This window comes from Babylonia areolata, chromosome 14 (assembly GCF_041734735.1).
Source record: "Babylonia areolata isolate BAREFJ2019XMU chromosome 14, ASM4173473v1, whole genome shotgun sequence".
Lineage (NCBI taxonomy): Eukaryota > Metazoa > Mollusca > Gastropoda > Neogastropoda > Buccinidae > Babylonia > Babylonia areolata.
Window position 1 is genome coordinate 17,397,485 of NC_134889.1, and position 16,294 is coordinate 17,413,778.

Here is a 16,294-nt window from a genome sequence, read left to right on the forward strand (position 1 = left end):
CATCTGCTTGGCAGATGTGGTGTAGCGTATATGGATTTGTCCGAACGCAGTGACGCCTCCTTCGGCTACTGTAACTGAAACTGAGACAGATAGACACAGAGAAAGATGAACAGACAGAGACATAAACAGACAGAGACAAGCAGACAGAATGCACCACTAAGTTTTTTTAGTTCTCAAGGTAATAGAGTAATCAAACAACACTTCTTTGTTGACCCACCCCATGGAAAAAAAAGGAAAAAAAAGATATCAGAAAGGATCAACGAAATGAAAAAGGAAAACATACATACATACATACATTTCTTTGTATTCCTTTCTTTTTTTTTTATCACGACAGATTCCTCCGCGTGAAATTCGGGCTGCTCTCCCCAGGGAGAGCGCGTCGCTATACTACAGCGCCACCTATTTTTTTTGTATTTTTTCTTGCATGCAGTTTTATTTGTTTTTCTTATCGAAGTGGATTTTTCTACAGACTTTTGCCAGGAACAACCCTTTTGTTGCCGTGGGTTCTTTTACGTGCGCTAAGTGCATGCTGCACATGGGACCTCGGTTTATCGTCTCATCCGAATGACTAGCGTCCAGACCATCACTTAAGGTCTAGTGGAGGGGGAGAAAATATCGGCGCCTGAACCGTGATTCGAACCAGTGCGCTCAGATTCTCTAGCTTCCTAGGCGGACGTGTTACATCTAGGCCATCACTCCACCCCATACATACATACATACATACATACATACATGCATGCATGCATACATGCATACTGCCAGGCAGGCAGAAGACAGACAGACAGCCAATCAGCCAAACAGCCATACAGCCAGACAAGGTATGACATTTTAAGTGTCCTGATGCCACACACTCGGCCAACAGAAGAACAAAATGACGTCCACAAGTGTTGGGTTTTTTGTGTGTTGTTGTTGTTGTTGTTGTTGTTGTTGCTGCTGCTGCTGCTGTCGTTGCTGTTGCTGTTGCCGTTGCTGTTTTTTACCATCATTTCTTTGAGCACAATCAACGTGCTGTCGGTCAGTCAGAGATCTTTGTGAAGACAGTTTTCATCACTGCTCCGTTTACCTCTGACTCCTGCAACAAACAACTTCCGGTATGTCTCTCGGTCACTCCGTCATCAGTCCCCCCCCGCCACCCCCCTGTCCAACTGACCGACTGTCGGTCATCCAAATGATCAATCAATCAATCATCCCCCCTGTCCAACTGACCGATCATCGGTCATCATCCAAATGATCAATCAATTATCCTCCCTGTCAAACTGACCGACTATTGGTCATCCAAATGATCAATCAATCAATCATTCCCCCTGTCCAACTGACCGACTATTGGTCATCCAAATGATCAATCAATCAATCATCCTCCTTGTCCAACTGACCGATCATCGGTCATCCAAATGATCAATCAATCAATTATCCTCCCTGTCCAACTGACCGATCATCGGTCATCCAAATGATCAATCAATCAATTATCCTCCTTGTCCAACTGACCGATCATCGGTCATCCAAATGATCAATCAATTATCCCCCCTGTCCAACTGACCGATCATCGGTCATCCAAATGATCAATCAATCAATCATTCCCCCTGTCCAACTGACCGACTGTCGGTCATCCAAATGATCAATCAATCAATCATCCCCCCTGTCCAACTGACCGATCATCGGTCATCCAAATGATCAATCAATCAATCATCCCCCCTGTCCAACTGACCGACCATCGGTCATCCAAATGATCAATCAATCAATCATTCCCCCTGTCCAACTGACCGACTATTGGTCATTCAAATGATCAATCAATCAATTATCCTCCCTGTCAAACTGACCGACTATTGGTCATCCAAATGATCAATCAATCAATCATTCCCCCTGTCCAACTGACCGACTATTGGTCATTCAAATGATCAATCAATCAATTATCCTCCCTGTCCAACTGACCGACTATTGGTCATCCAAATGATCAATCAATCAATTATCCTCCTTGTCCAACTGACGGACTATCGGTCATTCAAATGATCAATCAATCAATTATCCTCCCTGTCCAACTGACCGACTATTGGTCATCCAAATGATCAATCAATCAATTATCCTCCTTGTCCAACTGACGGACTATCGGTCATTCAAATGATCAATCAATCAATTATCCTCCCTGTCCAACTGACCGACTATTGGTCATCCAAATGATCAATCAATCAATTATCCTCCTTGTCCAACTGACCGATCATCGGTCATCCAAATGATCAATCAATCAATCATCCTCCCTGTCCAACTGACCGATCATCGGTCATCCAAATGATCAATCAATTATCCCCCCTGTCCAACTGACCGACCAGTTAGTCATCCAAATGATCAGTCAGTTATTCCCCCTGTCCAACTGACCGACCATCGGTCATCCAAATGATCAATCAATCAATCATCCTCCCTGTCCAACTGACCGATCATCGGTCATCCAAATGATCAATCAATCATCCTCCCTGTCCAACTGACTGATCATCGGTCATCCAAATGATCAATCAATTATCCCCCCTGTCCAAGTGACCATGACCGACCAATCACTCATCGAAATGATCAATCAATCAGTCGAAACATAACACAAAATAATCACAATCAGCATCTTTAAAATCTGTATAATAACATGTACGGGACGTTATGATGATAGACGAGACAAACTTTGAGATTTTATCTATCTAACTGTCTATTTCTTGGTTTGTTTGTTTGTTTGTTTATTTATTTATTTATTTATTTATTTGCGTATTTATTTATGCATTTGTGCATTCATGTATTCATTTATGCATATGTGCATTCACACATTTATTTTGTGCATTTATATATTTATTTCTTATTCTAATTGGCTGCAGGAAGAAGAGGGCGCTCTACAGACACGCACAGGGGAGGTAATATATGGGGGAGGTAACTAGCTGCATCCACTTTCGTTTTCCCTCCTTCAGAAGGGTGGTAGTTTGCACGGGACAGGGAATCAGACCCCTGGCGGAGTCTGAACCAGTGGGTCAGGGTATAGTATGTGTAACTGGATCATTCTTTTGGTCATATATTCATTTATATATACATATATATATATATTCACCACGTGTTCGGTTTTACACACAGAGAGAGAGCGAGATGGGGGGAGGTTGATACTGACGAAGATTATGTAGTCTCCCTGGAAGTATCGGCAGGACGTGGTGTGCTGACCCACAATTTCATGTTCCCCGACCAGACGGTCCCCCTTCAGTCTGAAGGTGTTCTGCACGTGAACAACGTCCGTCAGTGTGACAGCAGTGACAGTGACAGTGATGGTGGTGATGGTGATGGTGGTGGTGGTGATGGCGGTGATGGTGATAGTGATGGTGATGGTGGTGGTCGTGGTGGTGGTGATGGTGATGGTGGTGGTGGTGATGGTGATGGTGGTGGTGGTGGTGATGGCGGTGATGGTGATGGTGGTGGTGATGATGGTGGTGGTAATTGTGGTGATGGTGGTAGTGGTGGTGGTGGTGGTGGTGATGGTGGTAGTGGTGGTGGTGAAGGTGGTGGTGGTGGTGGTAGTGGTGATGGTGGTGGTGATAGTGATGGTGGTGGTGGTGATGGTGGTGGTGAAGGTGGTGGTGGTGGTGGTGAAGGTGGTGGTGATGGTGGTGGTGATGGTAGTGATGGTAGTGGTGGTGATGGTGATGGTGATGATGGTGGTGGTGGTGGTGGTGATGGTGATGGTGATGTGTGTGTATGTGTGTGTGTGTGTGTGTCTGTGTCTGTGTGTGTCCATGTGTGTGTGTGTGTGTGTGTGTGTCTGTGTGTGTGTATGTGACCCTGACCCTGACCCTGACCTTGGTGGTGACGCCCAGCCTGGTGGTTGTCATGGGAACGCCCAGGGTGAAGACGAACTCCTCCTTGCAGCCTCTCCCAGTAGTCGTTCACCTCCAGGTAGCTGTCCGGACCCTCGCCGTCTGCCCGCTCCAACCAAGCCACCAGGGTCTGCATCCTCTGCTTTATCGCCTCTCGGGTGGCGTCCGGGGTCTCTGCGCGATGAGTGGTGGTGGTGGTAGTTACTATTATCAGTGGAGTGATGGCCTAGAGGTAACACGTCCGCCTAGGAAGCGAAAGAATCTGAGCGCACTGGTCCGAATCACGGCTCAGCCGCCGATATTTTCTCCCCCTCCACCAGACCTTGAGTGGTGGTTTGGACGCTAATCATTCGGATGAGACGATAAACCGAGGTCCCGTGCGCAGCATGCACTTAGCGCACGTAAAAGAACCCACGGCAACAAAAGGGTTGTTCCTGGCAAAATTCTGTAGAAAAATCCACTTCGATTGGAAACACAAATAAAACTGCTCGCAGGAAAAAATACCCCAAAAATGGGTGGCGCTGTAGTGTAGCAACACGCTCTCCCTGGGGAGAGCAGACCGAATTTCACACAGACAAATCTGTTGTGATAAAAAAAAATAATAATAAAAAAAATACAATATCAACGGTTTCTCTATCTCAGTGGGAAATCATTTACAGCTTCCTCTTTTGTGAAAGACTATGACTCACAAACCAAGGAGGCAAAATTGCACTGGCTCTTAGTGCTGCAGCCTTGGGGGCTAGTTGGCCTTCGGGAACCATCCAACGCCGACTGTCCTAAAAACCCCTCTTGGCCGAGAGAGTGGGGATGTAACCTGGGCAAGACTATAATCAAATTCTGGCCCAGATAGTGGGGACAGCAATTACCTCCTCTGCTGTTGATTTTTTTCAGTGGAACAGGCACATACACACACGCGCGCGCATGTGCGCGCACACATAAACACACATGCAAGCAGGTACTCGCGAAAAATGTATACACGCGCCCGTGCACATACACACATACGCATATATACATCGCGCATATACACTGACATGGACATATGAACGCACATACACACATGCAGTAGTACACTTACACACATGCATGCATCTCTCACGCACGTGTGTGGCGTCACACCGGATGATTCTTTCGATTTAGCACATCTTTTTGACGACTGCTTATCGAATAAGTTTCCACATGAAAAATTACACATTAAATTCTGTAAGCAAATACTTGGAGTACACAAAAAAGCTATGGTGCTTCCTGTGTTAGGTGAACTGGGCAGATTCCCAATAAGTTTAAAGATAATGTGCCAAATTATTACATATTGGATTCACATTATTCAATTACCAGAAACTTCTCTCATCAACAAAATATGTAAGTCCATGTACCAACAAGAAAATACAACTTCCCCATGGTTGATATTTGTTAAAAAGATACTCGAAATTATAGGCCTTGATCACATTTGGAAAAATCAATTCACATTCAGCGTACATAGACTGAATTACGTCGTGTATAAAAAATTAGAAAATGAATATATCAAATACTGGAAAGATAAAAGAGAAAAAACATTAAAGCTAAATTTTTACAGTACGATTGTAGCAGAGTACAAAACTGAAGCCTATCTTTTAAATATATCAGATACAAAACACAGACAAGCTTTAACTCTTTCCATACGAACGGCGAAAGAGACGACGTTTACAGCGTTTCTCCCCAATTACCATTATCAAAATATTGCAAGCTGAAGGCTCTTATACTGAAGACGTGAATGTTGACAAAGAATACCACAATTCTGACGACGGAAGCTGAAGGTTGGGTCATTCAGACACCCACTGGACATCCGAGGGGTCTGTGTAGAGAAGAGAGGACTGGCCGTACTGAGTGAGTTAACGAAACTCAGAATAAGCGCGCAAGACCTAAAGATTGAGAAAGGTAGATATTTAAATATTCCACAAGAAGACAGATTGTGCAACAAGTGTAACATCCTGGAAGACGAAATCCATCTTCTTGATTTATTGTATTAAATATAAAACCTTAAGGCAACAATTTTTAAAGGATATTCAAAATTCGAATAACACAGGACATATTCCCAGTCAGGTGATGCTAACAGATGATGAATATATACAAACAAGATTGGGAAAATTTGTTTATGAATGCTGCTGCAATTTACTGCATTAACTGATTGATTAATTGTGTGTTTTTTTCATTCGTTCATTCATTTACCATTGCACTTGTGTCTTATAAACCTTACGGTTTCATGACAATAAAATCTATTCTATTCTATTCTATTCTCTCTCTCTCACACACACACACACACACACACACACACACACACACACACACACACACACACACACACACACACAACTCACGCATTGCTGTGAAATAAGCATCCTGTCCCTCAGTCAGTTCAGGTACCAGTTTGAACTTGCCCAGAAATTTCTCCATCGTGCAGTCAGAATCTCCCAGTCTCTCGCCTGACCAAGATGTTAAATGATGTTGGATTATAACAGACAGAAAATCTCTCTCTCTCTCTCTCTCTCTCTCTCTCTCTCTCTCTCTCTCTCTCTCTCTCTTCGAGAATCATTTATTAAGCCTAAATATTATAAACAACCAAATATATTTAAATTGAACTTGTTAATGTCCTCAACATCCTGTGAAATTGTTAGAAACCTTGCTTTGTATTTATATAAAGCTTTCAAAGTCCGAGAAACTATTACGTCATGAAAACACTGTTTTGTTGCTAGGCTAGTTTTCATTTGAACTTATGTTATATCGAGTTTTCTATGTATGTTGTATTATGTGAAATGTTTTTTGTTTTTGTTTTTCATTTTCTTTGTTTTTCATTGTTGTCTCTTCATATACCACCTTCATTAGGGGCCTTGGCCTATATGAATAAATCATCTTGAATCCCCCCCCCCCCCTCTCTCTCTCTCTCTCTCTCTCTCTCTCTCTCTCCCCTTTTGTAGTTCTGTCTCTGTGTCTGTCACTGGCTCTCTGTCATTGTCTCTAGATCTCTCTCTCTCTCTGTCTCCCACCTCTCTCTCTCTCTCTCTCTCTCTCTCTCTCCTTCTGTATTTCTGTCTCTGTCATTGTCTCTAGATCTCTGTCTCTGTCTCTCACCCCCCCCCCCCTCTCTCTCTCTCTCTCTCTCTCACTCTCTCCTTCTGTATTTCTGTCTCTGTGTCTGTCACTGGCTCTCTGTCATTGTCTCTAGATCTCTGTCTCTGTCTCAACCCCCCCCCCCCCCCTCTCTCTCTCTCTCTCTTTCTGTATTTCTGTCTCTGTCATTGTCTCTAGATCTCTGTCTCTGTCTCTCACCCCCCCCCCTCTCTCTCTCTCTCTCTCTCACTCTCTCCTTCTGTATTTCTGTCTCTGTCTCTGTCCCTCTCTTTCTTTCTATCTATCTTCCTGTTTATCTGTCTGATTGTCCGTCTGCCCCCCTCTCCTTCATCTTTATCATTCTGTAGGGTTTTTCTCTGTCTGTCTGTCGGTCTGTCTGTCTGTCTGTCTGTCTGTCTGTCTGTCGGTATGTCTGTCGGTATGTCTGTCAGTATGTCTGTCTGTATGTCTGTCTGTATGTCTGTCTGTCTTTGTCTGTCTGTCGGTCGGTCGGTCGGTCGGTCTGTCTGTATGTCTGTCTGTCTTTGTCTGTCTGTCTGTCTGTCTATCTGTCTGATTGTCCGTCTGCCCCCCTCTCCTTCATCTTTATCATTCTGTAGGGTTTTTCTCTGTCTGTCGGTCTGTCTGTCGGTCTGTCTGTCGGTCTGTCTGTCGTCTGTCGTGGTCGGTGGGGTTCGTCGGTCTGTCGTATGCTGTCTGTTGTTGTCTTTTTTTGTCTGTCTGTCTCTCTCTGTCCGGGGTCTCTGTTCTTCTCTCTCCTCCTTCTGTTTCCGTCTCGTCATTGTCTCGATTTTTCTGTCTCTTCTCTCCCCCCCCTCTTTCTCCCCCTCTCTCCCCTTTTTTGCCTTTCTTTTTGGGGGGGGGGTTCGCATTGCCCGGGGCAGAAAAAAACCCTTTAAAATGACAGTAAAAAGAATAATATCTAAACCCCCCACAGAAACAACATTAAAAAAAGACAGAAAATTTCCAATAACCCAAAAATTTTAAAATTTAAAAAAATTTTTTGGTGTGGGGTTTTGGGTTGTTTTTGTGTGGGGGGCCTGACCCAGGGTTATTAAATAAAGGGAACGGTACAAAAGAATTCTGGGAGTTTTACAAAGGAAGAAAATACCAACCCCGGCCCTGACATAAAGGGCCAGTCCAAAAGGGTTTTTCTATTGTTTATTCAAAGTTATTTAAAAAAGGGGAAAGAAAAAGAAATAAAATAAGACAATGACGATGGGGGATGAGCCGGGCCGTTGCCAAACACAAACCCCCTTCGGTGAGCCCTGCAAGAAAGAGGAGAGAGCGGCTCGGCCATCCATCTCACTGCTGGGGCTATTTATCAAGTTAAAGCAACTAAAATGACCCCCGGTGGCTGCAAACCCAAAAGGGCTCAAATCCGGAAAAATTTTTTTTAGCATTGGTTTGTTAAAAGGGTTTAAAAAATTTTTTTCTAAATGTTTCCTGAACCGTTTTTCGTGGGTTGGCGCAAAAAAAAAAAAAAACAAAAAACCCAGCCAACCCTATTTTTAAATTAGTACAAAAGAATGTTGATTATTTTAAGATGTTTTTTAAAATTTTAAATTTTAAAGTCACTAAAAAGGGTCAGTTTTAACGAAGGCCCAAAAATTTTAAAAATGGTTAAATCGTTTTTTAGGGGGGCCCAAAAATACAAAAGGGGATGTTTAAGGGGGAAATTGGACGATTTTGCCAGTATAATACTGTATTTTTACTGACCCGACAAAGGATTGATTAATACAGGGGGCAGAAACACTTTTTTAAAACCACCCCAAAGCGTCAAGAAACCCTAGTGTAAGGTTGCGTTAAGTGTCGACAAGAAATAACTTTATATCTTCAAAATGCCGTTTAATTCTCCCCCAAAACACTAAATAGTGGGGTTTTAGTTCCAACCCATCACAACAAATTGAAACTGAGCCTTGTGTGCAGAAAGACAAAAATACGTAAGTTGCTCGTTGTCTTCACCCCAAAACAAAAAACTAAAATAAAAATAGCTTCTAATGTTTAAAATGTGTGTGTGTTTTTTTTTTTAAGCACAGCAAAAAAGAATTGCCGAAAACAGGACTTTTTTTAATGATGTTTGGGAGCAGTTTGTTTAAAAGGGGCCGGGGCTTTGCTTTTTAAAATTCGAAGGTACTGAGCCATTTGGTATAATGATGCCTCTTCTTTATTTTTTCTTCTATGATAGTTCATTTCGCATCTTTTTTCCCCTTTGGGCCTTTCCCGACAATGTTTCCTAGATGGTAAAGGGTGTGTGAATAGATGGTTGAGGTTTTTGGGGGGTTTTTTTTTTTTTTTTTGGGCTTGGCCACATTTTTTCCCTTTTGAAAATTTCCCGTCTAGGCGGCTCCCTTTTTTGGTTTTTTTGACTGCGTCATGCAGTGGGTTTGAGGGTTTTCTAATGCTTTGAAGTAGGTCTTGACCTGTTCTAACTTGGTTTTCTGGCCTGCACTGAAGGAAGGTGAAGCAGGTATCACATGGTTTCTGTGGGCGTGTCTTTTGTTGTTCCAAGGATCAGCCTCATAGCTTCATTTTGAACTCTTCTAATTTTAAGAGGTTGCTTTGAGACGGTGTTGTTAGCCCAAGTCCGTAGTCGATCACACTGAGGACCAGTGATTGGTATAGCAGGTAGAGGTGGCGTTGTTCAAAACCTTTGGTTGCCATTGCTTTTAAGACTGAAAGGCCCTTTTTGCATTTGAGAACAGTATTTTCCGTATGTTTTCTGAAGGCAGCATCCTGTCGAAGTGTATTCCTAGGTAGCGTAGGCATTCAGTTTTCTCGGATCTGAATCCCATCGAGTGACACAGAAGGTGGTGATTTCTCGCGGTTCTGTTGTTGAGGGGTGCACAGCAACGTTTGGGCTTTCGCTGGATTGATGGAAGATCGTGTGTCTTTGCACCATTGAGCAATATTGTTTAGTTGTTTCTGGCCGGCTTCAGTCTTTCCTGAGCATCTTTCGAAGTTTTGAAGACCAGGCCATCATCCGCAAGAGTAAGCACCCGTGCTATTCCACTGTTGTTTAAGTCTGCAAGGCCCTTCGTGTAGACATTGTAGAGGACAGGAGAAAGCGGAGACCCTTGTGGCAGACCCATGGATAGTTTTAGAAGGGTGCAGACATGCAATCTCCGAGGCGTAGGACGACGGTTCTTTCCTGAAGCGCTGCTGCTATCCATCTTGTCAGTGTCAAACTTACTCCATACCTTAGTAGCAGCTCCATGAGGTGCGCAAACTGGACTTTATTGTAGGCATCTTCAGATCGATTGCTACTGCTAGTGTTTCTTCTTTTCTTTGAAATCCTTCATACACCTCATATGCAAAAGCAGCTGTGTTTTCCTATGTGGACTTGCCTGTTCTGTAACCACCTTGATTTGAAGGGAGAATGTGCCTGTGTTCAAGATTCCTTGCAAGTTTCCTGGCTATCATGCGTTCCATGAGCTTTCCGGCAATGTTTTGCATGGTTAGGATCTGGTAGCCGCTTACCTGATGATGGTCCTTTCCTGGTTTTGGTATGGGTTTTAAGAAGCTGTGTGTCCAGTCCTCCGGCACATGTCCATTGTGGAAACTGTTTCGATATAGATTGAAAAGGTTGCTTCTGTCTTCTTCCGATAGTTCCTTGATGTCCGAGTAGCGAACTTTGTCTGGGCCAGGAGCTGATTCTTTCTTGCATTTAGCTATTGCTTCGTTTAGATCATCTATTGTCAAGTCATCATCAGGTCAGTCTGCATAAGGGTTTGGTTTAACTCCTCAACATATTTCTTTTTCTCATCTAAGTTTCTTTGATCGCTCTGTTGTATGAAACGTTTGAGCAGGGCGGATCCTTTTTCTTCGTTTGTCTTAAGCTTGGTTACGTCAGTGTCTACCATGTCTGGGGTTGTTGTTGTGCACGTTTTCCCTTTCATGCGACGATAAAATTGCCAGAACTCTGTCAATGTTGAGTCATAACTGAGTGCCTCGCAAAACTGTTTCCACTTGTCATGTTTGGCCTCTTGAGCAATGATTTCAAACTGTTTAGTTTTTTCTTTCATTTTTGTTTCAATATCTTTGTCCGGGGATGGTTGTGTTCTTTCTTTTTGCCAAAGTTTGACAGCCGCATGTTTTTCTATCCAGGCTCTCTCTGTGTCGGTATTCCACCATGGGGGCTGAATAGTTTGCATCCTGTTCGGTGCCGTTCTTTTGTTTCTTCTGCGTCTTAATTTTTCGATGACGGTTGTCTCTTTGGTTTCATACTGAAATGGATCACGCGGTTTCATACAGGGTTTATCTGGCAGTTTCTGTAGACTGAACACTACAGGGAGGTGGTCACTGCCTTGGTGTGGAAGCGTCTCTGCATTCATTTCTGCTCTAAATTTTGGAGATGTTAGAGCGATGTCGATCACACTGTCACTGTCCCCTTGTCTTTTTCCAAGGCGAGTTGGGGATGTGGCTGTTAATGGGCCAAGAAGAATTTCCCCTATCATTCCTTCAAGTGCGAGTCCTTGTGGGTTGGTGTTCCGCTGGTCCCATAGCTTCGATCTTGCATTGAGGTCTCCACAGATAATGACTGAGTCTCCAAGTTCGTTCTCTATTTCCTCTAAAAAGGCCCAATCCTCTTTTGTTGTGCAGGTTCCTGGGTGAACATAGGCATTGATGAGCACGATGCTTTTGTGAATTCCGTCAGGTTTTTCGAGACGCACCCCCACTAGTTCACATGAGTTGCTACACCATTTCTCTAGATTTATGGTGGAAACTTTGTTTTTTAGGGGTTTTTTTTTTTAGTATGATTGCTACTCCTCTTCCTTCATTCCTCTGAAAGACTGTGAAATTCTCAAAATGTATTGGTCTGTCTGCACTTGTCCTGGTCTCTTGGAGACATAAAATGTCAAAATCATATGCCAATTTCTCAATTGTTGAGATTCTCATTCTCGCGCTGGAACAATTCCAACTGCCGATTCTAAAGAATTTCTTTGACAGCCGCTCTGCTTTTGTCATTCTGCTACCTAAGCACAATCTTTTCCCACCTCTTTTGCCACGCCTGTTTTGGGGTTTTGGGGATCTGAATTTATGCCTCGTGCTATGCAGCTGGTCCCCGAGGGGCACGCGAGACAGGGTTTTGTTAGTATCCATAGAAGGGTGTTCTATGTGGTGAGGGAAAAAAATTCGGTCGCCCTGACAGAGCCTCTTATCAGGGAAGGGCAATGGATGTCCATCTGTGTGGAGTCCGTCAGCCTGGTGTCGCCCAAAGGCCAGACTGCATACAGTTAGTGACTGTTTAACCCAACAGCCATTCATCCCATTGGTACTGTATGAAAGCCGTGGGATTGGGGATTTTGTCAGGTTGTCTCCTCTTAGCCAGTGGAAGGGTGCATCTGGGTATTGTTGCGTAGCAGATTTTATTTTGCAGAAAAATACAGGTCCTAATCGGGTTGGGGATTCACTGCGAAACAAAATGGAAAAACAGTTTGGGAAGAGAATGCTGCCTACAGAGTCACAACCTCCAGCCTAACGATGGAAGTTGAAGCTGTGACACATGCCTTCCAGTGGCTATCGTCCATCCATACGCCCGGAAACCAACATGCCATGATTCTAACAGACTCAATGAACCTCATACAGAAAATTGAAAACGGAATGGGAAACCCAGAGTTGCATAAGGCAATGCGCAACTTTCAGATTAAAAAACTCACATGGTCATACTGCCCGGGACATGCAGGTGTTTAGGGAAATGAGCGAGCTGACAGACTTGCTGGTAACGCAACACCAACGAGCGGCCTACATCTAGGAAAATCGGAAATCCTCAGAAAAGTCAAAGAATATCAAAAAGAACAGGTACAAGGCCATCACACCATCGATCGCCTCAAAGAAATAAAAGCAGAGAGAGGGAGCGGCCGTAAGTCTAACATGAAAGGTAGAGCACGATGCTTTGCAAATCAAACAAATATCGGCATCATTTCCAAACCAACATTGCGCAAATTTCTTCAAAACGGAACAGAGTCTCTGTGGGCTTTTCCAAATGCAATAGACTGAGCAACACACTAGACGCCATTTTCTTGGCATCAGAGATCTTTTCCCATCCCTCTTGCGGCCAGTCAGTGGCAGCCTCTGTGCGTGTGTGTGTGTGTGTGTTTGTGTGCACGTGTGGGTCTGTATTTTTGAGTGCGTTTGTGAATGCGCGAGAGTGTAAGTGTACACAAGTGTCAGTAGAGTTCTGTGCACGTGCGTGTGTGTGTGTGTGTGTGTGTGTGTGTGTGTGTGTGTGTGTGTGTGTGTGTGCGTGTGAGGGGGAGGTGGGGGTACGGGGGGAGGTGGGGTAGAGGATGAGGTATGTGGGTGTATGCATGCCTACACTGTGGGAGCAACAGGATATTGGAACGTATATATATATATCTTTGTATATATGTGTGTGGGGTTGGGGGTGGGAGATATGGGCACATGTGTGTGTGCTTGTACAAGTAAGTGTTCATCTGTGTGTGTGTGTGTGTGTGTGTGTGTGTGTGTGTGTGTGTGTGTGTGTGTGTGTGTGCCGTGGAAGCTGCGATACGTAGACTAGAAATGAGTGTGTGGAGGAGGGGGGTAGAGGAGGTGCAGGGTAATGTGTGTGGTGTGTGTGTGTGTGTTGGAGCTCATGTACGCGTATATGTATTTAACTGTGCTTTCATATCTGTGAAACTGCATGTTTGGTGCATATCTGTTATGCATGTGTGGGTGTATATGTGAATGTGCGTCTTCATGTTTTACATCTATTTGCTTATATATCATCATTGTTATCTTATTTATTTATTTATTTATTTATTTATTTATTTATTAATTATTGTTATTATTTTATTATTATTATTATTACTACTACTACTACTACTACTACTACTACTACTACTACCTTTTTCTTTTTAATAATTATTATTTATTTATTTATTTATTTATTTATTTATTTGTGTAAGCTTATCTATTATTTATTCACCTTTTTTTTTCTTTTTCCTTTTTTCCCCCTCAAGGCCTGACTAAGCGCGTTAGGTTACGCTGCTGGTCAGGCATCTGCTTGGCAGATGTGGTGTAGTGTATATGGTTTTGTCCGAACGCAGTGACGCCTCCTTGAGCTACTGAAACTGAAACTGAATTCGAATGGCGCTGTATTCTGCACAGTCGTTGAAAACTGGCGTGTAAGTTGGGAAAAAGGTGTCTGTTATGGGCCTCGTGCGTGAAGCAGTATCTGAAGCCAGCTGAGCGCTTGGCTACATATAGTTTCACACACAGAAAAAACACTTAAAAAAGACAGTAAGTCAATACAATTTCTATAGTCAAATACAGAAAGAACACTTTTAAAAGACAGTAAATCAATACGACTTCTATAGTCACACACAAAAACAACACTTTCAGAAGACAGTAAAAAATATAAAAAAACCTAAAAAAAAAAACCGACTTCTACTTCTCAGTGTAATCACACACAGAAACAGCACTTGTTGATGTGTGTGTTTTTGTTTGTGTGTGTGTGTGTGTGTGTGTGTGTGTGTGTGTGTGTGTGTGTGTGTGTGTGTGTGTGTGTGTGTGTGTGTGTGTGTGGAGTCTGTTCCTCTGTGCGTGTGTCTGTGTCCGTGTGGAAGCGACTATCGGTATCTCACACACACACACACACACACACACACACACACACACACACACACACACACACACACACACACATAAAATAAAATGAAATAAAATAAAATAAAATAACCACCCATCCACTCTGCACATAGAACAACCCTTTCCCACTGAGCAAGACACATCAACAACACTCACCTAACTTGAGAACAACACACGAGCAGAGAGAGCCTGAGAGAGAGCAACGCAATCAGCACTTCTGGCAATGGGGGTGATACACCCGGCTGTAGATATACCCGGGGTGGCAAGTCGCTAGCTCACACACACACACACACACACACACACACACACACACACACACACAGAGAGAGAGAGAGAGCTCCCCCACACTCTTGTTTGGCTCTTGTCCACAGAAATCCGTGCTGGTCTTTCCCACACCGCTATGTAACACACCGATCCCTACAGCTTCACTGCCAGAACTGACCGCCCGCCTTTTGGGAGCCATTCATCAAACACACAGACCCACGTACATGCGCGCGCGTACGCGCGGACTCGTTCGCTATCACTCCTACACGCACACACACAGTCATCTAATATCACTGATAGTGAAAAGATGCTAAACTGAAGAACGAACGAACGAACGAACGCACACACACGCACGCACGCACAGAGACACAGACACATGGATACACACACACACATGCAGACACACATACAGAGACAGACACACACACACACACACACACACACACACACACACACACACACACACACACAAATAGAGATGTGCGTCGAATGAACTATTGCTGGGCCCTAGACAGCAATTCCTATTCCGAACCCTGGACACAGTGGACATGAAGTCACTGCTCCGATGGCCTTATAAACTTCCTGGATTTTAACCTTTGACTTTTTTAGTCAAAGAGTACAGAGTACGAAACAAAGTCACTGTCTCCAAGGAGGGAAATATATCTGTGGTGAACAACCCCCCACCCCCACCCCAACCCCAACCACTACCCCAACCCCCCAAAAAGAAGAAAGAACATGAGGATCATAGTCTTCGTTCGTGGGCTGCGACTCCCACGTTCACTCTTACACAGTATAACCGTTTTTACCCCCCACCGTGTAGGCAGCCATACTTCGTTTTGGGGGGATGCCCACCCTGTGTATGACTACTCTTGTTTCCATAACCCACCGAACGTGGGTATCTGATCTTCTGTACGCAGCATGTACGTCAAGAAGGTCCAGGCATCAGTTGAAGGTCTGCAGTCTGGTCATGTTGACCTGGGAGATCGGAAAGAATTAATCTCGGCCCTCAGTTTCACCCAAGACATGTCGGGATCGGGACGGGAACCTAGGAAAAGTCAGGACTGGAACTCAGGACCCGTGGAGTGCACGTCCAGCGCCTTGACCGCCGGGCTTGCCGCCAGGATTAAGGGTCAGCTGAAACCATTTGCTTTCTGTCAGATAAAAACGAAGACATTAGCTTTAACTCACTCAGTACGGCCAGTCCTCTCTTCTCCTCTACACAGACCCCTCGGATGTCCAGTGCGTGTCAGAATGACCCAACCTTTAGCTTCCGTCGTCAGAATTGTGGTATTCTTTGTCAACATTCACCTCTTCAGTATAAGAGCCTTCCACTTGCAATATTTTGATGGTGGTAATTGGGGTGAAACGCTGTTCACGTCGTCTCTTTCGCCGTTCGTATGGAGAGAGTTAAAGTTTTGTGAGATAACCAATATGCTTTTAGTTTTCTGATAAGAAGACTGTGATCAATAACATCGAATGCCTTTGCAAAATCTACAAAAAGAACA

General features: G+C 43.9%; 1 protein-coding gene across 1 annotated transcript; it reads right to left on the reverse strand.

The window, feature by feature from the left end:
• Positions 1 to 686: 686 nt before the first annotated feature.
• On the reverse strand, positions 687 to 14,836 carry LOC143289516 (uncharacterized). Its single transcript, XM_076598510.1, has 5 exons — positions 14,682 to 14,836; positions 6,182 to 6,286; positions 3,813 to 4,004; positions 3,134 to 3,235; positions 687 to 1,072 (listed from the first exon to the last, which is right to left on the reverse strand). The coding sequence occupies exons 2-4, from the start codon at positions 6,255 to 6,257 to the stop codon at positions 3,192 to 3,194; spliced, it is 312 nt and encodes a 103-aa protein (XP_076454625.1). The 5' UTR covers positions 6,258 to 6,286; positions 14,682 to 14,836; the 3' UTR covers positions 687 to 1,072; positions 3,134 to 3,191.
• Between the last annotated feature and the right edge of the window lie 1,458 nt (positions 14,837 to 16,294).